Source organism: Microcaecilia unicolor, chromosome 7, assembly GCF_901765095.1.
Source record: "Microcaecilia unicolor chromosome 7, aMicUni1.1, whole genome shotgun sequence".
NCBI classification, from domain to species: Eukaryota; Metazoa; Chordata; class Amphibia; order Gymnophiona; family Siphonopidae; genus Microcaecilia; species Microcaecilia unicolor.
The window spans coordinates 190,990,920-191,018,030 of NC_044037.1; the positions used below are offsets into that span (position 1 = coordinate 190,990,920).

Genomic DNA, 27,111 nt, shown 5'->3' on the forward strand with positions numbered 1-27,111 from the left:
GCTTTGCAAAGTGTTTTGCCCTATTTACAGACAAATCTTTAGCCTCTAGAGTCTATAAAGATTGCCTAAATTGGGTACAGATCCCAGATCTGTGCCCAAATAATTAGTTAATGGGCTCCAATGATTTTATTATGATTTGGGTGTCGGTTTGGCTACATGCTATTCTGTAACAATGGACACCTAAATTGAATCGCGCACAACTCAAAAGGGAGCATGGCCATGGGAGGGGCATGCATGGATCAGGAGCATTCACAAAAGATGCACGCAGTGTTACAGAATAGCGGAGATCAATGCCCAATTTGTTCACCAGGATTACACCCGATTTCAGGTGGCGTAAGTCTTCACGTCTGAAGTTGAGCGCCAAATTTAGCTCATCTCAAAGCACGCAATATAGAATGGCATGGAGTATCAAATTTTATTGGCGCATAATTTTCAGCACCATTTATAGAATCTATTGCTAAACACTTACGACTGGAGAACGGCGGAGGTGGTACCTCTTCACAAAAGTGGTGATAGGGAAGAAGCTGGAAACTACAGGCCGGTAAGCCTCACTTCGGTTATTGGAAAAGTAATGGAAGCGATGCTGAAGGAAAGGATAGTGAATTTCCTAGAAGCCAACAAGCTGCAAGATCCGAGACAACATGGTTTTACCAGAGGGAAATCGTGCCAAACGAATCTCATTGAATTCTTTGATTGGGTAACTGGAGAATTGAATCATCGACGTGCTATAGACGTAATCTACTTAGATTTTAGCAAAGCTTTTGACACGGTTTCCTCACAGGAGGCTCTTAAATAAACTAGATGGGTTGAAGATAGGTCCCGAAGTGGTGAACTGGATTAGGAACTGGTTGACGGACAGACGACAGAGGATGGTGGTAAATGGAGTTCGTTCGGAGGAGGGAAAGGGTGAGTAGCGGAGTGCCTCAGGATCGTTTCTGGGGCCGATTCTGTTCAATATATTTGTGAGTGACATTGCCGAAGGGTTAGAAGGTAAAGTTTGCCTATTTGCGGATGATACTAAGATTTGCAACAGAGTGGACACCCGGGAGGGAGTGGGAAAGCATGAAAAGGGATCTGAGGAAGCTAGAAGAATGGTCTAAGGTTTGGCAATTAAAATTCAATGCGAAAAAATGCAAAGTGATGCATTAGGGAGTAGAAACCCACGAGAGATGTATGTGTAGGCGGTGAGAGTCTGATAGATACTGAGGGGAGAGGGATCTTGGGGTGATAGTATCTGAGGATCTGAAGGTGACGAAACAGTGTGACAAGGCAGTGGCCGTAGCGAGACGGTTGCTAGGCTGTATTGAGAGAGGTGTGATTAGCAGCAGAATGGAAGTGTTGATGCCCCTGTACAAGTTGTTGGTGAGGCCCCACCTGGAGTATTGTGTTCAGTTTTGGAGGCCGTACCTTGCGAAGGATTGTTAAAAAAATGGAAGCGGTTGCAAAGAAAAGCTACGAGAATGGTATGGGATTTGCGTTCCAAGACGTATGAGCAGAGACTTGCCTGACCTGAACATGTATACCCTGGAGGAAAGGAGGAACAGGGGGTGATATGATACAGACGTTCAAATACTTGAAAAGGTATTAATCCGCCAAAAAAAAAAACTTTTCCGGAGATGGAAGGTAGTAGAACGAGAGGACATGAAATGAGATTGAAGGGGGGCAGACTCAAAAAAGATGTCAGGAAGTATTTTTTCACGGAGAGGGTGGTGGATGCTTGGAATGCCCTCCCGCGGGAGGTGGTGGGAGATGAAAACGGTAACGGAATTCAAACATGCGTGGGATGTGCATAAAGGAATCCTGTGCAGCAGGAATGGAGCCTCAGACGCTTAGCCGAAATTGGGTGGCGGAGCAGGTGGGGGAAGAGAGGTTGGTGGTTGGGAGGCGAGGATAGTGGAGGGGCAGACTTATACGGTCCGTGCCAGAGCCGGTGATGGGAGGCGGGACTGGTGGTTGGGAGGCGGGAAATACTGCTGGGCAGACTTGTACAGTCTGTGCCCTGAAAAAGGCAAGTACAAATCAAGGTAAGGTATACACATATGAGTTTATCTTGTTGGGCAGACTGGATGGACTATGCAGGTCTTTTTCTGCCGTCATCTACTATGTTACTATGTTATAGTGGCTTCCACCTCCTGTTGCATTACCAGTCGAAGGAGTATGTGCTGTTTCTGTGGTGGAGGCAGTATCTTGTTAAGATGTAAAAAGAATGGAAGCGGTGCAAAGAAAGCTACAAGAATGGTATGGGATTTGCGTTACAAGATGTATGAGGAGAGACTTGTGGACCTGAAATGTATACTCTGGAGGAAAGGAAGAAACAGGGGTGATATGATACAGACGTCAAATATTTGAAAGGTATTAATCTGCAAAAGAACCTTTTTCGGAGATGCGAAGGCGGTAGAACGAGAGGACATAGAAATGAGATTGAAGGGGGGCAGACTCAAGAAAAATGTCAGGAAGTATTTTTTCACGGAGAGAGTAGTGGATGCTTGGAATGCCCTCCCACGGGAAGTGGTGGAAATGAAAACAGTATGGAATTCAAACATGCGTGGGATAAACATAAAGGAATCCTGTCAGAAGGAATGGATCCTAAGACTTAGCCGGATTGGGTGGCCAGAGCCAGTGGCGGGAGGCAGAGATGGTGCTTGGCAGACTTATACGGTCTGTGCCAGAGCCGATGGGGGAGGTGGGGCTGGTGGTTGGGAGGCGGGGATAGTGCTGGGCAGACTTATACGGTCTGTGCCAGAACCGGTGGTGGGAGGTGGGGCTGGTGGTTGGGAGGCTCGGATAGCGCTGGGCAGACTTATACGGTCTGTGCCCTGAAAGGACAGGTACAAATCAAGGTAAGGTATACACACAAAGTAGCACATGTGAGTTTATCTTGTTGGGCAGACTGGATGGACCGTGCAGATCTTTTTCTGCCGTCATCTACTATGTTACTAATTTGAATATTTTTTGTATGGTGAGTTGGTGAGGGGGATTTGTGATACAGAACTAGAGGTGGAGAATCCAGACTTCCTCTCTCCACACAGAAGAATTTGTTGAATAGTGCTATGAATTATAATGGCAGTTTTACCAGGTAATTGAAACTAGCTGGGGGGGGAAGCTTATTTATTCATAAAACACCCAGGTGTCTTATATTGTTAATTTAAAAATGTGAGGAGGATGTATGATGTGGCGGTGGGCACAATGTGTGGAAATGTTGCCTTGTGTTGACCCCCTGTTGCCACCCTAATTATTTCCGAAAAAAGAGATGTTACTGTCATACCTCTACTCCAGGTCCACCAGTAGCAAGCGAAACATCTATATGCTCAGCGGAACCTTACAGCTCTGGTGCTCGCAACCCGCAAAAGCCCTGCTGGTTTCGCCACTTGACAAAGGGCAGTATGCAGCAGAGGGGGCGGGACTACTAGGGCCTTTGCGAGTTGCATGTACCTGGTTTGGAAGGCTGTGTTATGCATATTGGTGCTTTGCTTGTTGCTGCAAACTGATAGGCCTGGAGACATGGTAGTGGCAGGTGGCAGCAACCGCAATCACAACAGCAGAAAGGGAAAGTAAGGAGGCTTGAGGGGAAATGCTGAATGGGTGGGTGGGAAGGAGCGAAGAGGGTAGGGGAAAATGTTGGACTGGGGAATTAGGGGAAATACGGGGCCCTATTACAAAGGCACAGTAGGCTCTACGTGCGTGCAGTGCATGCCATAACAAGGACCACTACCAGGCTAGCACGCACCGCTGGCGATTATTCAGAATTGGTGTGCACCCATACTGCTGGACAAATTATTTTTTATTTTCTACTGTGCACGGCATTTCTGGCATTAAGTGGCAGTTGGCACATGCTGACTGGTCCGCATGCGTGTAGCATGTGAGCCCTTACCCTTGTAATCAATGGGTTGCATTAATGGCTCAGGCCGGAAATAGGTGCACAGTGGTTTCAATTTACCGGGGGGGCCAATTGAAAAAAAAGCCCCTTTTCCAGACATAGCAAAAATAGGCCTGGCGTGCACCGAAAACACGCACCCACAGTACCACACGCCACTTTTTTGCCATGACTTAGTGAAAGGACCCCAAAGTGACTGATGATGGTGGGAGGGGAGGAAGGGGAGAGAAGAGAAGAAGGGATGTTGTATGGGGTAGAAGGAAGAGAAAAGAAACAGGAGAGTGCTGCACTGAGAAGGGGAGAGAGAGAGAAAGAAGGGAGGAAAGCACTGATATGTAGGTTGTAGGGGGGCACCAGAACCCTAACCCAGCCTTGTGATGGAGGTCTCACCTCATAACTTCTGTAATTGCATTGAATTAATATTTTCTTTAACAAAGAGCACCATTCCTCCTCTTTCTTCCTACCTCTTCTTTCCAAATAGATTAAATCCCAATAATAACTATATCCCAGTCCTGGTTCTCCATCACCACCTGGTTCTTCGTCAGCCTCTTCCATCACAGCTTCTAGACCCAGAACCTTATTCCCCCATACTGCGAGCATTAGAATGCACAGCTTTCCAGAGGTTAACTTAGTTTTCCCCTTTCTATAGAAACATATAAGGGGGTAATTATGTATCTCTAGCAGTGGCGTTCCTAGGGGGGCTGGCACCTGGGGCGGATCGCCAATGCGCCCCGCCCCCCGGGTGCAGCGCCCCCCCCCCCTGGGTGCAGCGCCCCCGATGCAGCGCGGACCCTCCCCCCCGGCGAAAGGACACCCCCGCAAAGGTGGCAGAGAAGAAGCATGGAACAATGGAGGACAGGCGTGAGCGGCACCCCCCCAGCGGCGTGCACCCCGGGGGCGGACCGCACCCACCGCCCCCCCCCTAGGAACGCCACTGATCTCTAGTTACCTATGTGACATCTATTTAATAAGGAAAAGTAGGTACCTAGAGTGTAATAAGTGAAAGGTGTGTCTGTAAGATATGCTCAAGCACTTAAGCCACCCATGTTCTTTAAATTAGTTTGCTTGCTTGTGCCCTGCCCCTGCTTTGCCAAGACTCCACCATGTGCACGCAGCTTTAATGCAAAGTAAATAATACTATGATTTAACAGACCAGTCCCCTGATGAAGAGAGCGAAACACTGGCCATGTTGTTGTACACAAGGGATTGTAAAATTCAAATGTAGGAATGTTTAAGTTATCATGAAGAAAGTTAGAATGTTGGACCAATGATGATTGTTGGTGTGTAGCAAATAGAGAAAAGAAATTATGTGCTGGAAATGCACCACCTCTGAAGGTCCTATTCCCCCAAATTCTATATAGTGCAAATTGAGTTGCAATGCATAAATTTGGGAGTAATCTGATTTCCGTGCAAAACTCAATTGGTTAGCAAGCCAATCAGTGCTGATAGTTAGATTTAACAAGCAATTATCAGCACTAATTGGTACTAATTAGAATTTACACGCAATACTTCGCTAAGCGTATTCTATAAAGTAGTGTGCATACATTCTACTGTGAGGATCTCAAAAGGAGGTGTGGCTATGGGAGGGGCATGGTGGGTATGGGCATTCTAAAAATTTACATGCATGCTATAGAATAACCCAATCCATGCCTAAAGTAAGACGTGGGCATTTACACCAGCTTCTCATTGGATGGCACTACGGTGTGGTTTATAGAATATGCATTGGCTCATTTTCCATTGGTGCCAGTTTTTTCAGCACCAAATATAGAATCTGCCCCATTATATATAAATATAGGGGTCCTTTTACTAAGGTGCACTGAAAAATGGCCTGCAGTAGTGTAGGCATGTGTTTTGGGGTGCCTCAGAATAATTTTTCAGCGCACCTGCAAAAAATGCCTTTTTAAATTTTTGCCAAAAATGGAGGTGTGGCAAAAAGAAAATTGCTGTGCATCCATTTAGGGTCTGAGACCTTACCACCAGTCATTGACCTAGCGGTAAAGTTTCATGCATATCGGATGCGCGCCAAAAGTGAAATTACTGCAAGAGCCAAGGGGTAGCCGGGCAGTAACTCCATTTTGGGCGCACTTTGGGTGTGTGTAGGGTGCTTACATGGCTTAGTAAACGGGCCCCATAGGATGTTTGATCAATGACTGGTGTTGATGATGGGTTAGTGCTTCTGCATATTTTAAAAATGTTAATTTGTAATTGTTTTAGTAACAATATCTTGTATGTGTAGTACTGAATATAACATGCAGTATTATGCAGTTCTGAAGTGAATATTGCTATTTTACAATTGGAGTGAGACTGGTTTGCTTCTAAAGATTAGAAGTGAATTAACATGAAAGGAGATGAGTTATTTTCACCATGCAGGGCAGAACCAGGGGTGAAGGACATACTACAATTTTTGCACAAGTGTCATCTCCTTCCACATGGCAACCTATCAAATTGGAAGTTTGTATGGAATTGTATTGGAATTAATGGTTCCAGATTGCCGGTGAGACCTGAAGGAGAACCAGATGATGGGGCAGATGGTAGATGAATAAATTGGCAAGGTTTGATGAGTAGAAATTGTTTGCGTTAATTGCATGTCAAGTCCAGTTCTTAAGCTGGAGTTAAGGACCCTGCATTTGTGCTGAAAATGTTACAAAACACAACAAATTAAACAAACTGGAGATGATAAGTGCTATCCTGAGGATCAGAGCATTTCATGTACCATTAAGAATCTAGAATATCATAATGAATATTGATTATTGCAGATCATTTCCCATAATTCTTTAATATACACTGAAAAGTTACAAAAAGAAAAACAGACGAGATATCTAAATATGTTGTAATAATGATTTTGACAGGGCAGAGGAGCAGCTGAGCACACATTTCACCTGGATTATGATAAATAGTTATAATTTTCTGTGACGCTGTTGCATTGTACTTTCTCTGCAAGGCATCAAAAGGAGAATGCTTAAAATATGTGATATGAATATCCTAGGAATAGATTTAGTAACCAAGGGTACAATAATAATTGATTAAAAATAGCACTGTTAATCAGCTAGAGGACTGTAGTCATTTAAAAATGGCCACTTCATCTTTTATGGATGTTTGTTACATGATCTCGCAATTCAAGTTCAGTTCTTAGATGAGCTTACAGTCTTGGGATTCTGGTAAATATCGATCTGCTTCACATATTGCATTTCTAGTACTTTTTCCCCGATGTAGTTTTCAACTCTGCTTTCCATGTCTCCAAGATATGCTAGCCTTTCTACCATGGGATTCAGTGCATGCCAAACTCAGAATTATGGCCTGGCGCACTTGATACTCCAGCGGTAGTCCTGATTGGCACACACTACCTGTGTGTTAGCCCCCCCCCCCCCTTTTTTTCTAGATGCACCCACACTATCACAGGCCATGTTTTGTGCGTCTTTGTAAAAGGGCCCCTGTATTATTATTATTTTTTTTTTTTAATCTGTTTCTTTGTGATTTTAATGAAATTTTTCTGTGTGAATTTGTTGGAAGTCTCAGGATTAGAAAAAATAAGGAAAGAAGGATTGCAATCAAAGGCCTTTAGGGTCATTGGACCAAAATTATGGAACAAATTGCCCATTGGCTCAATATGGGAATCTAGTATTCAGAAATATATTAAAGATGTATTTAATTAAACCCTCTGTGTAAGATAATTACATTAAAATGATTATGTTTTAATCATTTTTTTTCAGGGGGCATGTCACAGGTGGAGAGTAAGCATTTCATTTTAATTTGTTTCACTTTCTATACCGCCCTTACTGACTGGCAGACCAGAGCGGTGTACAAACTAAGAGGCCTGTTTACTAAGCAGTGCTAAGGGCGTGTTCGCATTTTTAGCACGCGCTAATGATTAGCATATGCTAAACATTAAGTCGACAATAGGAACATAGGGGCGACTCTAGCATTCAGTGTGCACTAATTTTAGCGCAAGCTAAAAATGTTAGTGCGGCTTAGTATACAGGACCCTAAAAGTTTACAAATAGATAGTAGGAAAGGAACTACAATTTTGAATAGGTGGTAAGTGATCATGCAGTAATTTTTAAAAATGGCCATGCGCTAATGGTAACATAAATGAAATTAATAGAAAACAAGGGGCTTTTACAGCCACGGTAAAATGATCTTAGCACACATCTTACCGTAGCTTTGTAAAATGACCCCTAAATAAATATCACTTATTTTAGTGCCTCAGTTCTGTCACTGACCCATCTCTTATACATACTCAAATCCTTGCTTTGATTTTATGAAGGGTGGTGTATTAAATCAACAAGAAACTAAACTAAACTTGTCCTAGTTATCTCCAGACTAGATTACTGTAAGTCTCTATGCACTGGCTTATCTCTGTCTTCTCTTAACACCTACAATTAGGTCAACCAACTGCTGTCAAATTACTCTACAAAGCCCACCATTTTGACCATGTCTCTCCTGTTCTCCGTCTTGAACACTGGCTTCCCTTCTCAGCATGTGTCAGGTTTAAAATTCTTCTCATGGTATATAATGGTAGACTTCCTTCAGATCCCTCATATATCAATCTTCTAGGTCTCACACGGTATCCATGTGGTAATCGTCTACGTGCATAGAATGATGATTACCGCCCGGTTTCCGCTGCATGCAGGAAAATTTAAATTATTTTCCGAAACGCGTAAAAAAATGAAATTACCACCCCGGCCAAGCGGTACCAGGGCACTAACTCCAAATTGACACGCGTTGGGCACACATAGGTGCCTATATTGCTTAGTAAAAGGGCCCCTTAATGAATTTTGTCAATTTTAAAATGCCGAGTGGAGGTGTGGCCTAGTGGTTAGGGTGGTGGACTTTGGTCCTGGGGATCTGAGGAACTGAGTTCAATTCCCACTTCAAGCACAGGCAGCTCTTGTGACTCTGGCAAGTCACTTAACCTCCATTGCCCAGGTACAAATAAGTACCTGTATACACTATGTAAGCCGCATTGAGCCTGCCATAGTGGGAAAGTGCGGGGTACAAATGTAACAAAAAAAAAATTACTACTGTGTCCCTACCTTCCTTCCTTCCTCCTTGATCCCTTTCTAAATAAAGGACCCACATATACATTTGCAAATTTTAAAGTCAGACATGCCTATAGTGGATAGATCAGCTCTTTCCGTGACTAATTTGATGGCCTATGTCGCAGCCTCCAAAGTCAGACTGATCCAATGTAGATTATTTTTCACTATTAGTATGAAAATCCTGGGATTTGCAGTCATTATAATTTTCAGAAGTGGAAAGGAAGAAAAGACTAGGCCAGCCATTTCATGGATCAAAATAAGCTGAAAAACTTACAATAACCCCATAGTAATGTCTCTTTGTGTCCATAGCATTCATTGAGTGATTTGTGCAAAAATGGCCACTTCAGAATGACCTTATGAACAAATATCCAAGCTATTTGTGAGCTATTACTGAAAAAGGTGCGAGCAAATCTAAATAAATAATAAATAGACTTCAATACATTTGTATTTAGAATGCTGTCCTGGCAGAGAGAACATTTTTTTTTAATTCTGTTTGCATAAACTGTCTCAAATAATCAATGAGCTTGATGTTATTTCAGAATTGTGGTCTATTTATTGCTTGATTGTCAAATTGATCAGCAAATGAAAGCCATGCTGCATTCACTTAAGGCATCATTGAAAGAAACGCAATGATTTTTAATCCATTTATGCAATTTGTATGAAAGTAACTTTATTTTCTAAAGGAACGAATGAAGGAATTAAATGTTGAGAGGTTTAAGAGAAAGGTGAACTACTCTGGTAACTGCACCGGTGAAGTAATTATTGGCCCATTTACTCACCTGCATTAAGTTTTAAGGCTTAACGTCTATCTTTTCTTTTTGAAAATACGATGGACGTTTTGTATTTTGGACATTTGTGAGAAAAATATCCAAATGCAGACTTATGTCACTTTTTAGATGTTTTTCTCTCTTGAAAATGAGCCTGTAAGTGTATAGCACCACCTGGTTAACACTTCCACAACCACACCGACTCTCCGTCCATCCACACCTCCTGACAGATAAATTCAGAAAAATTGTTTGGGGCCCTTTTACTAAAGGGTTGGGGCATGGCAATTGGCTTGCGGCCCACCAATCCAGAACTATTGCTGGGCTACCACAGGAGCCCGGCGGTAGTTCCCATCCCAGTGTGCACCATTTCTGGCACTATTTTTGTAGTGCTGGGGCTTATCCAGTGGTAATCGGGCAGTGCCACATGCTGCTTGGTTTACTGTCAAGTTAGTGCAGGAGTTCTTGCCGCCATCTCAGTGGGTGGCAGTAAGTGCCCCCCCCCCCCAGAAATGGCCATGCAGCAAGTGATTCACTTACTGCACAGCCATTTCTTTTTTTTAAAAAAAAAAGCCTTTATGATATGATAGAGGGTCTATAAAATAACGAGTGAAGTGGAAAAGGGTAGACGTGAAGCGTCTGTTTACGCTTTCCAAAAATACTAGGGCTAGGGGGCATGCGATGAAGCTACAAAGTAGTAAATTTAAAATGAATTGAGAAAATTTTTCTTCACTCAACGTGTATTCAACTCTGGAATTTGTCACCAAAAAATGTGGTAAAGGTGGTTAGCTTAGGCAGAGTTTAAAAAAGGTTTGGACGGCTTCCTAAAGGAAACGTCCATAGGCCATTATTAAATTGGACTTGTGGGAAAATATTTCTGGGATAAGCAGCATAAAATGTTTTGTACTTTTTTGGGGACCTTGCCAGGTATTTGTGACCTGGAATGGCCACTGTTGTAACAGGATGCTGGGCTTGATAGACCTTTGGTCTGTCCTAGTATGGCAATACTTATGTACCCGCTGCTGTAAAAGGGGGCCTCAGTGCATGTCAAAAACACATGCTGATGCTACTAGTGCAGGCCCCCTTTTACCACAGCTTAGTAAAAAAGGCTCCTTAATGCGCAGTGACAGGCAAAGTACTGCAACCCCGATAATATGGGTGCGCGATAGACTGTTTCTGGGCGTTAACCATACGTTAACCTCCGGATTCTATATAGTATGACTTGAGTTGTACGCACAAATCCGGTCATTTTCTGGATTTGTGCATGCAACTATGGGGGTCATTTACTAAGAAGCACAAGCATTTTTAGCGTCTGCTAAAAACAGACGCACACTAAACGCTAGAGACGCCCATAGGAATACATCTGCATCTCTAGCGTTTAGCGCATACCTATTTTACTAAGGCACACTAAAAACACTAGTGCACCTTAGTAAAAGACCTCCTTAATTAGCTTAACAAGCCAACCAGCACTGATAATTGAACTTAACAAGCAAGTATTGACACTAATTGGCATTAATTATAATTTACGCACACAAATATCTATGCAAATTCTATAAAGTGATGTGAGTAAATTCCAACGACACTGATCTGAAAAGGGGGCATGGCGCATGGGTGGAGTCATGGGCGGGGTGTGGACACCCCTAGAATTTGCACGCACTGTTATAGAATATGCTTGTTGCATGCGTAATTTAGCATCAACATTTACACCAGGTTTTATTGGCGTAAATGGCTGTGACTAAATACTGCCTCAGAAAATGTGTGTAGGGTGTATTTTATAAACTATATCTAGATTTTGGTATATCTATAAACTGGGTCTAAAGTTAGGCATGGTTTATAGAATACTCCTAGGGGTATATATTTTTTCAGAACCCATTTTTTAGGTGTGATAAATAGAATCTAGTCCTAAATGCTTAACACACTTTAATTAAAGAGCCCTTCGGCTATTTAGAATGGAAGCTGTGAAGCAGATAACAGGGATATGCTCAGGCAAATGAAAGAAAGAAAGAAACATTTGGGGGGGGGGGGGGTTTTCAGATTTTTTCCCAATTTTTGCATATTTTATTTGGTTTATTTTAGACATTTTAATAAAAATAATTTAACATGCATTTGGATTTTAATGAGCATTAATCAATTATACTCAAATTAAGTCTAGGTATCACATATTAGATAAATTTCCCACACACTAAGGAGGCCTGTTTGCTGAAGTGCAGTACATTTTTGCAGGTTACTGAGCTTTAAACTATATCAATTAATTTTATTTTATTTATTTTATTTTTTGTTACATTTGTACCCCGGGCTTTCCCACTCATGGCAGGCTCAATGCGGCAGGCAATGGAGGGTTAAGTGACTTGCCCAGAGTCACAAGGAGCTGCCTGTGCTGGGAATCAAACTCAGTTCCTCAGTTCCCCAGACCCTAAACCACTAGAGATGGTAACTGCAAAAGCTGTGCAGTAAGTGTAAAGATACTTTTTTTTTTACTGCACATTACATTTATTCACAGTTACTCTTGAAAAAACGCTAAATACACCTGCGCTAACTGTACAAATGACAGCATGCGGTAAGTGCCGTGCCCTAATGGCACCATTAAGATACCCAGTTCCCAGCCTTAACAAAGCCATGCGTTAATCCAATCTACAGCAGTCAACTTATTCATTGAGCACATCGCTTCGCTCACGTCACCCCTCTCCTCCGTTTTGAAACAGTGGTTGCCTGCCTCTTCTAGAATTCACTTCAGACTTCTTATGTTAGTTTTCAAAGATCGTCTCCCCTCTGCTTCCGCCTAGTCTGCATCAATTTCTGATTCCTTATGCCCCAGCCCGTCTTCTACACTCTTCTTCAGACAACTTATTGTGCATCTCCTTTCCCTCTGCTCTGTCTCTCATGACACTGCCTTCAGCTACCTTAGCCCTAAGCTCTGGAACATTCTTCCCATTTCCCTCAGGTCCTCACTTTCTCATCCCTCGTTCAAACCTCTCCTAATGACTCACTTTTTTTTCTGGTTTTTGAACCTTCCCCTTCTTAGACCCCTCTCCCATCCTTTGATATACCCTTCCTTTCCTAGTTTTGACTCTTTCCCCCCCCCCCCCCCCCCCCCCCCGGCTGTCTTTTTGCTTCTTCATCTGCATTGCACTGCTGTATATTTTTTGTAAACCAGTTAGTTGCCTGTTTGGATCTATTTGCGGTATATGAAGTCCAATAAATGAAAAAATTGGAGCACACTAAGGGGTCACTTGTTTTTTTTTTCTTTTTATTTAACAAGAAGTTTTTATTGCGTTGTTCAGAACATGTACAGAACAGGTAAGAAACTCAACGTAACCTTAATGTGACAAATGTAATACAGATTAAACTCAACAGTAGGAAACCTCCCAATTTTTTCCCCTTTCTTTTTATTCTCTTTTTCCGCCCCTTTCTTCCAAGTGTATGTAAATTAACTAATGAAAAAAAACCAGGAAAATCACAAAAAGAGAAGTGATAAAAAATCATCAATCATCAAGGGGCCCTTTTATCAAGATGTGGTAAAAACGGCCCTGCGGTAGCAGCAGCGGCTGGGTCTCCTGTGCACTGAGGCCCACAGTGGGTAAAAAGGCTGCAGAAATATATAGCCATGCGATAAGATTACTCTTATCGCGTGGCCATGTGGGGGGGGGGGGGAGCATTTACTGCCACCCATTGAGGTGGAGGGTAATGGCTTCTGCGCTAACCTGCCATGGTGTGTAGTGGAGCTGGAACTATCCCCAGTGCCAGCACTGGGCAAGAGGTAGCTCAAGATTGGCACATGGTAAGCCCATGTTGAGCTTATTGCTGCTTTGTAAATGGGCCTCCAAGTGAGGAAAAAAGTCCAACTCACTGAAGAAAACTCAAATTCCTCAGAGGAGCCCCAGATTTTCTCCAAAGCCCAACAGTGTTACATGTAATAGCAATTAATTTCTCCATCTTATAACCATAGTGCAATTTGACCCATCACATAACAAAGAATGCACCTTCAGCTCTTTCCAGGTTGCCATGACTGCTAATTTATCTACATTCAACAAACATCTGATCAGGGCAGTCTGCAGCATACGGTATCCTGGAATATCCTTGTTAAGCAAAAAGATCCATGGAACTCTCAATCCAGTAAATCCAAAAAATCTGAAATTGAATGCTCTTCCAACAGGCTTTTGCCTTCGGAAATGTCCACCAAACATACCCCAAAGTGCTTCTAAATCCACATCCCCGCCAGCAGCTGAGGTAGCCTGAGGGTACCAGTGACTAATTCAGGTCGGAGTCAAGTACCAATCCACTTAGGTGCCCCTGATGCTGCATGGTGAGATCCTGTTTTCTTTTAGGAAGTTATCCAAACCTTTTTTAAACCAGCTAAGCTAACTGCCTTTACTACATTCTCTGCAACGAATTCCAAAGTTAATTACATGTTGAGTGAAGAAATATTTTCTCTAATTTGTTTTAATTTATTATTTTGTAGCTTCCCTGTGTGTCCCCTAGTCCTAGTATTTTTGGAAAGAGTAAACATGTGATTCACGTCTACCCGTTCCACTCCATTCATTATTTTTTATACCTCTGTCATATCTCCCCTCAGCCATCTTTTCTCCAAGCTGAAGAGCCCTAATTGCTTTAGCCTTTCCTCATAGGGAAGTCATCCCTATGAGGGACTTTTACACACCAAATACCAGCTGTTGAACTAGCGTAAGGGCTCGCACCTAAAGTTAGGTACATAAATGCGGACTTAAGCTAGTGTCTTACAGCTGCAGCTGGGCGTACAGCTGCCATAATAGAATTGGTACTAAGCGCACATCATCCCAGTGCTTAAGGTTAGGTGACCTTTTTGAGAATTACTCCCATGTAGCTTACATTTAAGCACCAAGTTATAGAATGAGGGGGTAACTGCTTAGCACCCTTTAGTAAATAGGTCCCTAATTAACCAAATGCACTCTAAGAAATGTATATCCCTAACAGATAAATATGAAAGAAAGGGACTTGTTTACTAAAGTGTGATAAACAGATACCACATTAATTAATACGTGGTAACTGTTGGCACGCAGCTGCAGGAACAGTTACCGTATGGCTCTGACATGACCTTCTAATTCACTTGGTTATTGCTTATCACGGAAGAGGATTGACAACAAGTGCAGAATGTCTGGATTATGAGTGTGGAGTGAGAAAAGTGGGATCGGCTATTATGGAATAGGAAGCTGCCTTTACTGCTTAGTCTTACACTGAGGCTTTTCTTCTGTTAGTATTTGCTGCTTTTTGCTGTGAAGAGCTTCAAAAGATCACATTTTATGCTGTACTTTTCACTGACCCCTGACGCAGGCACTTGCTGAAACACGGGCTGTGTCTGGTCTTCGAATGAGTATTGCTTCCTCTACAATTTGGCTCCACCTTTTGGTTCCATCTGTGGTTGCTCACACTTTTTCTCACTCCACAACTTGTGTTGATGTTTTCCTATGAACTGCCTGCTGGGTTATGAGTATGAAGAGAGTCTTGCAATTAGTGCACAGTAAGTCACCAGGGGTCCTTTTACTAAGGTGCGCCGAAAAACGGGCTGCGCTAGTGTAGGCGCGTGTTTTGGGTGCAAGCAGATCCATTTTTCAGCGCATGCCTGTAAAAAAGGCCTTTTTAAATTTTTTTCCAAAAATGGATGTGCAGCAAAATAAAAATTGGCGCGCATTCATTTTGGGTGTGAGACATTACCGCCAGCCATTGACTTAGTGAAAAAGTCTCATGTGGTAACCGTGTGGTAATCGTCTACACGCATAGAATGACGATTACCGCCCAGTTTCTGCTGCATGCAGGAAAATAAAAATGATTTTCCAAAGTGCGTAGCAGATGCGTGTAAAAACGAAATTACCACCCGGGACTCATGTAACCAGCCGGTAACTTCAAGTTGATGTACCACACCTACGTGGCTTAGTAAAAGGGCCCCCGAGTGCTATAAACCTTTACCATGGGCTACACACCGTCTTGCTCTTACCAGGGGTTGCTGGTGGCTACTGAGGGGGCAGAAGTCATCTTTTGATGCCCCTGTCACATCTGTATCCTGGTAAAAGAAAAGCAGAACCATAGAGGATCAAAACAAAAGGCCCAATATTCAAAAGGATTTAACTGGGCAAGAGAGGGTCCCCGCCTGGTTAAATGCTACTGAGTGCCTCAGGAGGGGGATATTCAGGGGATATTTAACAAGGCAGTGTCATTGGATATCTCCTCTGACCACTGCAGCACTGTACAGGCAGAGTTGGGGCAGTCCAGGGTGGAGTCAGAGCGATCCCATATGTTATTCGGGCAGCAGGAAGTATTCAGTACCAATTACCTCTTAGCTAACCAGGCAAGTAGAACCGTGTAAACAGCAGTCCTAATTTTGCCTGGTTATCTATGCGGGTATACACTGAATATCAGTCATACCTGCAAAACAACTGGGTATTGCCACTTACCCAGATATTTAATGCCAGTGCCTGGATATGGCCCGACACTGAATATCCAGATCTAACAGCCATCGGAAAGTGTATTTACAGTGCCGTAGCGAGGGTGCCTGACATCCGGGGCGGGTCGCCGCTGTGCACCCCCCCCCGGGTGCAGGGCACGGCGCCCCCCCCCCTCCGGAGCGCCTCCCCCACCGAAACGCACCCTACCTTTCAGCGGGGGGCAAGCGGGAGGGCCGATCCGCCCCCAGTGCACGTCACTGGGAGCTGCGTCAGCTCTGCTGCTTCCCTGCTTTCTCTGCCCCGGAACAGGAAGTAACCTGTTCCGGGGCAGAAAGAGCAGGGAACCAGCGAGCCGACACCCCCCAGCGTGTGCACCCGGGGCGGACTGCCCCACCGCCCTCCCTTCCTACGCCACTGTGTATTTATTAGAACTTAAAATATAAAACCTGATATGGGGTATGCTTAAATTAAAATACCTGCATCAGGTGCACAGAACTGTGGAAAAAATGTAAAAAAATGAGTAAATAAAATTAATGTCTACCTAAGCAAAGGATAAAACAATTTTGCTATATTATATTACATACCACCAAGGTTCAGCTAAAAGAACATTTTTATAAACCAATAAGGGCCCTGTTTACTAAGCCGAGTTATAGATGCGTTAGGATCTTTAATGTGCATTAAACATGTACGCGCATTAACCATGTAGGCACCTATAGGAGCCTACATGGTTGACGCACGCGCTAATTGTAGGCGCGTTAAAAATGCTAATGCGCCTTAGTAAACAGGCCTTAAATCTTTTCCAACCACAGTCAAAATAATGTCCAATTCATGATCTTAAAACTTACAAACATGCCCTCTTAATTTATGGTATAGTTTAGTAACAGGACACTTTTTGTTTTTATCATCTGTGGTTCTGCTTCTCCTCGGATGATATCATTATGGAGCCCTGCCTATCCTGTGCTTTCTGCTGACTTCTGTGCCCTGTTTCAAAATGGCAGGTGGTAGACCCCTGTGTTTTGTGTTCTATATTTTAAAAAATGTATTTAGTATATGTTAAAAAAAAATTTTTAATATATTATTTCTGTGTTTTGTATTCTATGTAGACCCCTGACGCAGGTGCTAGTCACCGAAACACGGCCCGTGTCGGGTCTTTTTGTCAAGGCTTATTCATTAAAGAACTGTGTTCCATTTTTAAAGGCCCGTGGTACTGTTTTTTTGTTTGGACTTTAGTTTGTACTTCGTTCCCTCTCTTTTGCTATATTATAGTTTAGTAACAGGACACTTTTTGTTTTTATCATCTGTGGTTCTGCTTCTCCTCGGATGATATCATTATGGAGCCCTGCCTATCCTGTGCTTTCTGCTGACTTCTGTGCCCTGTTTCAAAATGGCAGCTCGACCACTAGCTGTAGTCTTGTGGTACTACTGCTAAGGGAAAGCTGCTGGATAAGGAGCACACAGGCTGCCTCTTTGTATGGAGGAAATGTGAGTATAGAGTGAGCCCGTTTGGATTCTTTCTTCCTTCTCCTTTTATTATTAGAGGAAGGAAAGATGTTTGATTAAGAGCACTTGTCTTTCATCTTTTTTCCTCCCACTAATAAAGAGAGAGGGGCTCATGGGGCTTCCATTTCCTTTAAAAACAGAGAAGAGTGGGCCATAATGGCACATTACAATGTTATGATTACCACTCCTATAATTTTGCCTACTGGCTAGTTTTTGTAGCCTACATATGCTATATATTTAAAGTATGAATAGTGATTTATTGAGAATATTTGAGCAACAAAAATGGGATAGTATAACCCCATAATAGTCAAGATTTTCCGAGGCATGAGGAAGACAAAGAGTCAAATTTCTGTCTAGATAAACTGAGAGGTTGGCTTACATCTATTGCAGCACTGCATCTACAAATAGTCAAGAGAGAAAAGAATAACACAACTACAAACAGAGTCGTCTGAAAGAGAGAATAAAATTAGTGAGTGATGGCATATATATGACCCTTATCTTCCAACTAATGTCAGGAGCATGTGAATTATTTCTTTTTAAATCACTGGGGTATGTCTTCAGTGACTTCTTGTGAATCTGTGATCTTTATTTTATTACTTCTGGTGATATATTAATGTGTTTATCGGTTTGCAAAGACATGTGTTTTGAAGGTGCTGTACTGCCATTAAGAAGTAAAGTCTTACTTTTCTCATTGTAATGCACTTTGACGTGACTTTGTCACTGGTGTTAGGGCAATCATATTTTTCTATGACTTTAAGATAATTCAAGGCAATTATCATAGACTGTGTAGGGACAAAGTGCAGTTACATATATTGTATGTAATTTAGGAAGATAAACTACAATGCTACTTTCTCTATGAAAACTGGTTAACAGAAAATACAGTACAAATACACACCTGAATGTAAATCACCTTAGAGGGTCTGTTACAAATGTGCACTAGCATTTTTGGCGTACGCTAAAAACTCGTGTGCACTAAACGCTAAGATGCCCATGGGAAAATAATGGTTTACAGCACACTAATTTTTAGCACGCATTAAAAAAAAAAACTAGTGCAACAAGCTGGTGTGCCTTTGTAAAAGGGGTCCTAAATGCATGTGTATGATAGAAGCACCTGTTATTTGTATAGGTGGTAGGGAGGGAGGGTGTGGGATAAAATAGCATGCAGCATGCTCTTGAAAATGCCATATCTGCATAACAGAGGCCTAGCTCATTTTGATGGTATGAACATAAGAATGCAAGAATAGCCATACTGAGTCAGACTGAAGGTCAATCCAGCCCAGTATCCTAATTCGAATGGTGGATTCCAGGACCCAAGTACTTGGCAAAATCCCAAAAAGTAGCAAGATTCCATGCTACCAACCCCAAGGATAAGTAGTGTCTTCCTGTATCTACCTTAGTAACTGTTTATGGATTTTTCCTCCAGAAACACGTCCAAACCTTTTTTAAACCCAATACATTAACTGCTGTTACTACATTCTCTGGCAACAAGTTCAGGGGCCCTTTTACTAAGCCAGATAAGGGCATATATGCCCCCAATGCACGCCAATTCCGAGTTACTGCCCGGCTACCGTGCGTGCCGGATAGTAATTTCATTTTTGGCGCACGTCCACTATGCGCGTCAGAAAATTATTTTTAGTTTCTGTCGCACGGCGCTAGAAGGCATTGGACACGCATAGAACCTTACCGCTAAGTCAATGGCTGGTGGTAAGGTCTCAGAACCAAAATGGACTGTGTCAATTTTCATTGTGCTGCACGTCTGTTTTCGGTCAACATTTTTAAAAAGGCATTTTTAAAGGTGCGCTGAAAAATGGATCTGCACGCATCCAAAACTACCGCAGGCTATTTTCAGCGCACCTTAGTAAAAGGACCCCTCAGAGATTAAAACAAAAAGGAGAAAATATTTTTTCACTCCATTAATAGTTAAAGGTATTGTCATATAACTTCATGGAGTGCCCTCCGGTCTTTTTAGTTTTGTACCCTACAAAGCTGCCAGAGTGATATTCCCATTTAATTAACCAGTTGTATTTATTTCTATTTAACTGCCTTTTAGCATGCGCTAATGCTAGAAATATATAGCGTTAGCACACACTAATTTTCAGTGTACGCTAAAAACAGGGCTTTTTTAAGGGGGTACTTGGGGGTACTGAGTACCGGCACCTTTTCCATTGTCTGCTAAAATTTACCCATGGACCTCAAGTTTTAATGAAATAGCTCAGGCTCTACACACCAATTCTGCCTTGCAATAGATTCTGTGACTGGTTGCAGGGGGCCTGGCTATTGTGAGGTGTGTCACTCAGTGATCACCCCACCCATTTGAGTATCAGCACCTTTTTTGCTAGAAAAAACCACACTGCCTAAAAATGTTAGTGGTCATACAGTGCAGCTTAGTAAACTGGGCCCTTTATGAAGAGATGCTCTGTTTGATTTCAGGCTATCTGTTTGCTAACCTCCCTGCAATTCTCAGTTTCAGATCTGTATCACAATTGAATGGAATAGTTGTGCCTTTGTTTTGCAAATGCTGTGGGGGAAGAGAAACTGTAAACCAAGCAAATTGCAATATGCTGAAATAATTCCCTTCAGACAAGACATTTCTAAGCAGTTAATGCCATATCACTGTAGGCGGCCTTCAGGTTCACCTCAGTCCTTTGGCTCTTCCATATATTGCATTAACTGTTCGTAAATGCCCTGTCCTTTGGTGATTACCCCTGAAGTATTAGTTTCATTAGATACTCATAACAGGTGGACACATTTGCCTTCTCTTTATATTAGATTGTTCAACCTTGTAGTTCCTCTTGGACTGAATTACAAATGATATTGTATTTATTTCTACTGCTGGTGACTATAAGTGTAAGGCAGCCTTCTGCAAGCTATTGATTTCAAAAGCACTGCAGTGTTTTGGCCATTTCTTAAGGTTATCCACAACCAGCATTGGATTCTGGGTGTTTCCTTTAGGAAAACAGATCCTGGGTTTGGGTACAAGTCTGTTCCTTTGTATTTCAATAAAATAGATAACTCATACCATGATCAAAAACATCAAACCTGTACATCTGTTCCCCATTAACCCCCCCTCCACACACCCCCAATCTAAATATCATTAGTAGAAGGAGGGTGTGGAAAACATGAAAAAAGATCTGAAGAAGCTAGAAGAATGGTCTAACGTTTGGCAATTAAAATTCAATGCGAAGAAATGCAAAGTGATGCACTTAGGGAGTAGAAATCCAAGGGAGACGTATGTGTTAGGCGGGGAGAGTCTGATAGGCACAGACGGGGAGAGGGATCTTGGGGTGATAGTATCTGAGGACCTGAAGGTGACGAAACAGTGCGACAAGGCGGTGGCAGTAGCTAGAAGATTGCTAGGCTGTATAGAGAGAGGAGTGACCAGCAGAAGAAAGGAGGTTTTAATGCCCCTGTATAAGACGTTGGTGAGGCCCCACCTGGAGTATTGTGTTCAGTTTGGAGGCCGTATCTTGCGAAGGATGTTAAAAAAATGGAAGCGGTGCAAAGAAAAGCTACGAGGATGGTATGGGATTTACGTTCCAAGACGTATGAAGAGAGGCTTGCTGACCTGAACATGTACACCCTGGAGGAAAGGAGGAACAGGGGTGATATGATACAGACGTTCAAATATTTGAAAGGTATTAATCCGCAAACGAATCTTTTCCGGAGATGGGAAGGTGGTAGAACGAGAGGACATGAAATGAGATTGAAGGGGGGCAGACTCAGGAAAGATATCAGGAAGTATTTTTTCACGGAGAGGGTGGTGGACGCTTGGAATGCCCTCCCGCGGGAGGTGGTGGAGATGAAAACAGTAACGGAGTTCAAACATGCGTGGGATATGCATAGAGGAATCCTGTGCAGAAGGAATGGATCCTCAGAAGCTTAGCTGAAATTGGGTGGCGGAGCAGTTGGGGGGAAGAGGGGGTGGTGGTTGGGAGGCGAGGATAGGGGAGGGCAAACTTATACGGTCTGTACCAGAGCCGGTGATGGGAGGCGGGACTGGTGGTTGCGAGGCGGGAAATACTGCTGGGCAGACTTATATGGTCTGTGCCCTGAAAAGAACAGGTACAAATTCAAGGTAAGGTATACACATATGAGTTTGTCTTGGGCAGACTGGATGGACCATGCAGGTCTTTTTCTGCCGTCATCTACTATGTTACTATGTTCTTATGACCCTCTACCAACAGCCAACCATTATTCAACCCCCCCAGCCCCCTTCCCCCCATGAGTGACACTCAAAAGTGTTTGTAAGTGGGGCTAATTGTTCAAGTCATTCAGCACCATACTTTGTGCTCGATGTGATAGATTCTGAAGATATGGATCTCAGATTTCTCCAATGCCAATAACTTGGTGGCTTGTGTTGCAGCCCAAATTAGATCCTTGTTTTTAAATGTTATGTTGAAGTTTACAGGTAACTCTTCAGTCTTTGTTCTTTTAAATGGCTCTGCTTTAAGAAGCAGACAGCAAGCATTGAAGACTGCACATTCTTCTGTCATCATAACCTTACTAAATCACCCCGCCAACTAGCCCAGCTACAACACTCTAATCTCTTTACCTATCCACCTAATCCTTTTCTTCTCTCCCTATCTAACACTTTTACATCACTAATCATATCTATTATCCTGGAATGGCAAAACCGTAACAGAACTCTTTAAGCCACATTGAGCCTGCAAATAGGTGGGAAAATGTGGGATACAAATGCAATAAATAAATAAATATAACATGCTACCATAATTATGGTAGCCTCAAGCTCATTTATGTAGATAGGGACCCTCTAGTCTTAAATCCGATGCCACCATCCTGTATTATCAAGCTAACAAGGCTATTCAGTTGCTTTATGAATGACACAGTGGTTGGCATAGATGCAATTCATCCATAACTATAGAATATTTTTTCTAGTTTTCATTTATAGATGTTACTAAATAAATGGGAAATGTTGTTTCAGATGACTGCAATTGTCAAGGACCCCTTAGGCATGTGCAAACATGTGATACTACAGGCCACAGTCATAACACAACTACATTGGAATTGACTTAAAATGACCTCACCAGCTGAAAATGTTACCAAATCATGTTAATTCACCAAGCCATCTTCATGCTTACAGTGGGGCTCTGGCCACCATCTCCACCAGCTCTTTGATAGAGAATGTGCCATAATCCATACACTTTCTGCCACTCTGTATGGTTAGCTTGCCCACTTTATTCACCTTGACCCACTCCTATAGCAGAGTCTGGTTCTTTTTTTTAGCCCAATTCCTTTATAGATTCTGAATCCTAACTAAACCCAGATACCCAGAACCCCTCTTCCTTGTGCCTGTGCATTCCATCTTTCATTGCTTAGACATCCCAAAAAATGTGTAACCTTTACCTTGGCTTAAATTGCCCCTTCTCACCCTAATGAGATGCTGTTCTACTTGATAGGGAGCTAGATTTTCCTACTGTTTTGATTCCTGCCAGAGGGAAATTCAAACATTAAGGGCCCCTTTTACTAAGCTGTGGTAAAAGGGGACCTGCGCTGAGGTCAGCGTGTGTTTTTTATGTGTGCTGAGGCCTCCTTTTACTGCCGCGGATAAACGGCTGTCATCGTTTTCTATGAAATAGCCATGCAGTAAGTGAAACACTTGCCACGTGGCCATTTCAGGTGGAGGTCTTACCACCACCCATTGAGATGGCGGTAAGGGCTCCTACGCTAACCTGTCAGCACTGCCTGATTACTGCCAGGTAAACACTGGAGCTAAAAAAATAAAAAATATTTTTGTAGCGCCAGAAATGGTGCATGCTGGGAGTGGGAACTACCGCCGAGCTGCTGCGGTAGTTCTGGATTAGTGAACTGTAAGCTTCCCTTCCCAGACTGAAAGTCATGTTATCCTGGCTTAGCCTTTACAAGGTGTACCTTATTTTGTGGAAACTTTGAACAGATTTAGGGGTTTAGTTATTAACACAGTTAAGATATGTTATTTTTCCACTAACTTGTGCTATTTTAGGCTAATAACTGGGGTTAACAGTGAATGTGTAGCAGATTCATGGGGTTTTACATCAAATCTGCCTGTTGCAGAACATCCCCTAGATTCTACTGCTAATCATTTCTATATCACTACTAGACATACACAGCACTGTGCACATTATATGCAGGTAATTTCTCTGTCCCTAGTGGGCTCAGAATCTAATTTTTTCTCCCTGGGGTAATGGAGGGTTAAGTGAATTGCCTGGGGTCCTAAGGAGCTACAGTGGGAATTGAACCCAACTCAACAAAATACTGCATAAATGACCAGTGAGTAATCAGGTAAATCTATACAAACTCTTTTGAACACTAGTCGATTGTGAGCTTATCAAACCTCTCAAGGTGTTTTGTTTTATCAAGGAGAAAGCCCTCAGAAACCTAATAGATATAAGACAATCCTAGGTTTACAATGGCAACAATTGTGTGCCGTTGTTAAGCTTCTATCATTGGAAAAAACTTCTTGTAGTTAGAATATTACTTTTTATTTCTTTTTAATTGTCTTATGTTGGTGGTTTGTTTGAATACCTAGTTGAGTATTGGAGGTGAGAGTATATGTGTGTGTGTGTGTGTGCAGGTTATGTATGGGGCTATGGATATGTGTAAGTGTGGCAGGTTAGTGGACTAAATGTGGAATCGAGATGGGCATGTATACGGTGTATAACTCTGGGTGTATAAATACAGTATAGATGTATAACCCTACTGTTCTCTGACAGGCAAATGCTAACTTTCCAAATCTAAATATATACAGTATATAAAATAAAAAAAAGAATTGATCAACAAATTTAGAACAAATTGAATATGTATGTATTTCATAATCCACCTAGGTTATTAGGGTTATTTTTGAAAGAGAAGGGCGCCCATCTTTCGACACAAATCTGGAGATGGGTGTCCTTCTCCCAGGGTTGCCCAAATCTGCATAATCAAAAGCCGATTTTGGGCGTCCTCAACTGCTTTCCATCTCAGGGACGACCAAAGTTCACAGGGGCATTTCGGAAGCATAGCGAAGGCGGGACTAGGGCGTGCTTAACACATGAACGTCCTCGACCGATAATGGAAAAAAGACGGGCGTCCCTGATGAACACTTGGGCGACTTTACTTGGTCCTTTTTTTTTTACGACCAAGCCTCAAAAATGTACCTGAACTGACCAGGTGACCACCGGAGGGAATCAGGGATGACGTCCCCTTACTCCCCCAGTAGTCACTAACCCCCCTCCCACCCTAAAAAAAACTTTTTGCCAGCCTCAAATGTCATACCCACCTCCATGACAGCAGTATGCAGGTCCCTGGAGCAGTTTTAGTGGGTACTTCAGTGCACTTCAGGCAGGCGGACCCAGGCCCATCCACCCCTACCTGTTACACTTGTGGTGGTAAATATGAGCCCTCCAAAACCCACCAGAAACCCACTGTACCCACATCTAGGTGCCCCCCTTCATCCCTAAGGGCTATAGTAGTGGTGTACAGTTGTGGGGAGTGAGTTTTTTTTGGGGGGGATTGGGGGGCTCAGCACACAAGGTAAAGGATCTATGCACCTGGGAGCTTTTTCTGAAGTCCACTGCAGTAACCCCTAGGGTGCCCGGTTGGTGTCCTGGCATGTCAGGGGGACCAGTGCACTACGAATGATGGCTCCTCCCACAACCAAATGGCTTGGATTTGGTCATTTCTGAGATGGGCGTCCTCGGTTTCCATTATCGCCGAAAACTGGGGACGACCATCTCTAAGGTTGACCAAAATGTTGAGATTTGGGCGTCCCCGACTGTAATAGCGAAATGAAAGATAGATGCCCATTTTGTTTCGATAATACAGGTTTCCCCGCCCCTTCACGTGGATGTCCTGCGAGGACGCCATCAAGAAAACCTGGGTGCCCCGTTCTATTATGCCCCTCCACATCACCCAACTGTTGTGCAACACTGATTCTTTTCAGTATTCCTAAGTGGCAGAAAGATAATGGGAAAGCACTTGTAACTTCATTATGAGGTGATCAACGACAGTGCATTAAGATATTGGGCAGCTATAACTCTAGATTCCTGACTTTTGTACATTTATCTTGGATCTGTAATTGTATTATTTTAATGTGTTAATTGTATGCTCTACAGTATTTGTTTAGTCATTGACCTCTTAATTACTGATACCAGCAAATGGAGAATAGAATGGAATGGAATGAAATATATTAATATTGTAGTGCTGCTGCTAAAAGAAGGACATTTTAATATTTCCTCGTAAAGGAAGCGAGGTAAATGAATGCAGAACTTTCACTACCATTAAATAAGTCTATCAGTAAACACATTTTTCATTGCTGTTCTACTGTATGCCTCTCATGTTAATACCGTGTTCCTTGCTTTATTATTTATTGACTGATTTTATTGAGTTTGTTTTTTCTTTTTCCAGTGTGTGCTGGTACTGAGAATAAGTTAAGCTCTTTGTCTGACCTGGAACAACAATATCGTGCCCTGCGTAAGTACTATGAGAACTGTGAGGTGGTGATGGGAAACCTGGAGATCACTAGTATAGAACGCAACCGGGATCTCTCCTTTCTAAAGGTAGGACATTTGTTTATATTTGCTTGTCGTATTTTTGGCTAGCTCTTGACATTAAACTAAACATGACTTGACAAATATGCGTCTTTTCCACCCTTTCTTTTGCATCATTGACAGAAGCATTCTATCAGTTTATATAGGGGCCCTTTTACTAAGCCAAGTAGGTGCGTGCGCATGTCCTACGTGTGTTAATTTTGAATTACCGCCCGGCTACCGCATGGCCTGGGTGGTAATTTCATTTTCTATATGTGCCCACTATGTCCCCCGCAAAAGTTCTGGCATGTGGTGCTAACTGGGTGGTAATCAGCATTGTACGCGTGCTGACGATTACCGCCAGGTTAATGCGTGAGACTTTACCGCTAGGTCAGTGGGTGGTTGTAAGGTCTCACGCCCAGAATGGATGTGCGCCAATTTTTATTTTGCCACATGTCTATTTCCGGCTTTAAAAAAAGGCCTTTTTTGCAGGTGCGCTGAAAAATGGACCTGCGCATCCAATACAGGGGTCTAAGCCAGCGCAGGCCACTTTTCGGCGCACCTTAGTAAAAGGACCCCCAGAGGCTTTTATATGATACTGTCTGTTTCCAAGTGTAAGAAGTGGGGCAAAATAGGGTTACAACTTTATTCAATAACATACAAAGCATTTCAACAAGTCATAAGGGTTGCATGACAGTGAACATCTAATCACCTAATAGTAATGCCCTCCAGACCCTTTCCTCCCTGCCTGATTGCTGGTTATCACTTTTTCAAACTTCTTCCAAACATATTTTATAGCTACTACCCAGAACCAATGTCAGATTAGGGCTACTATTTCATGACCATGGTTCACCACCATACTTGGCCAAACCAACCAGTTTGATGATGAGATAACTGTTCCCTGCATATCTCTCCAGTACAGAGATTCTTGGTAATAACAGAAATGATGGAGTAGAAATGAAGTTACCCTCCATCCTATTGCTGGATGGAGGGTAACTTTATAAGGGGATGCCT

The 27,111-nt window shown here is 42.7% G+C and overlaps 1 protein-coding gene across 1 annotated transcript in view; it reads left to right on the top strand.

Annotated features, from left to right (window-relative positions):
• The window catches only part of ERBB4 (erb-b2 receptor tyrosine kinase 4), a 1,861,028-nt gene that overhangs the window by 633,920 nt on the left and 1,199,997 nt on the right, over positions 1-27,111 (top strand). Inside the window, exon 2 of the mRNA XM_030209189.1 lies at positions 25,976-26,127. Within this exon, the coding sequence (XP_030065049.1) occupies positions 25,976-26,127 (152 nt within the window). The remainder of the gene's footprint in view (positions 1-25,975; positions 26,128-27,111) is intronic.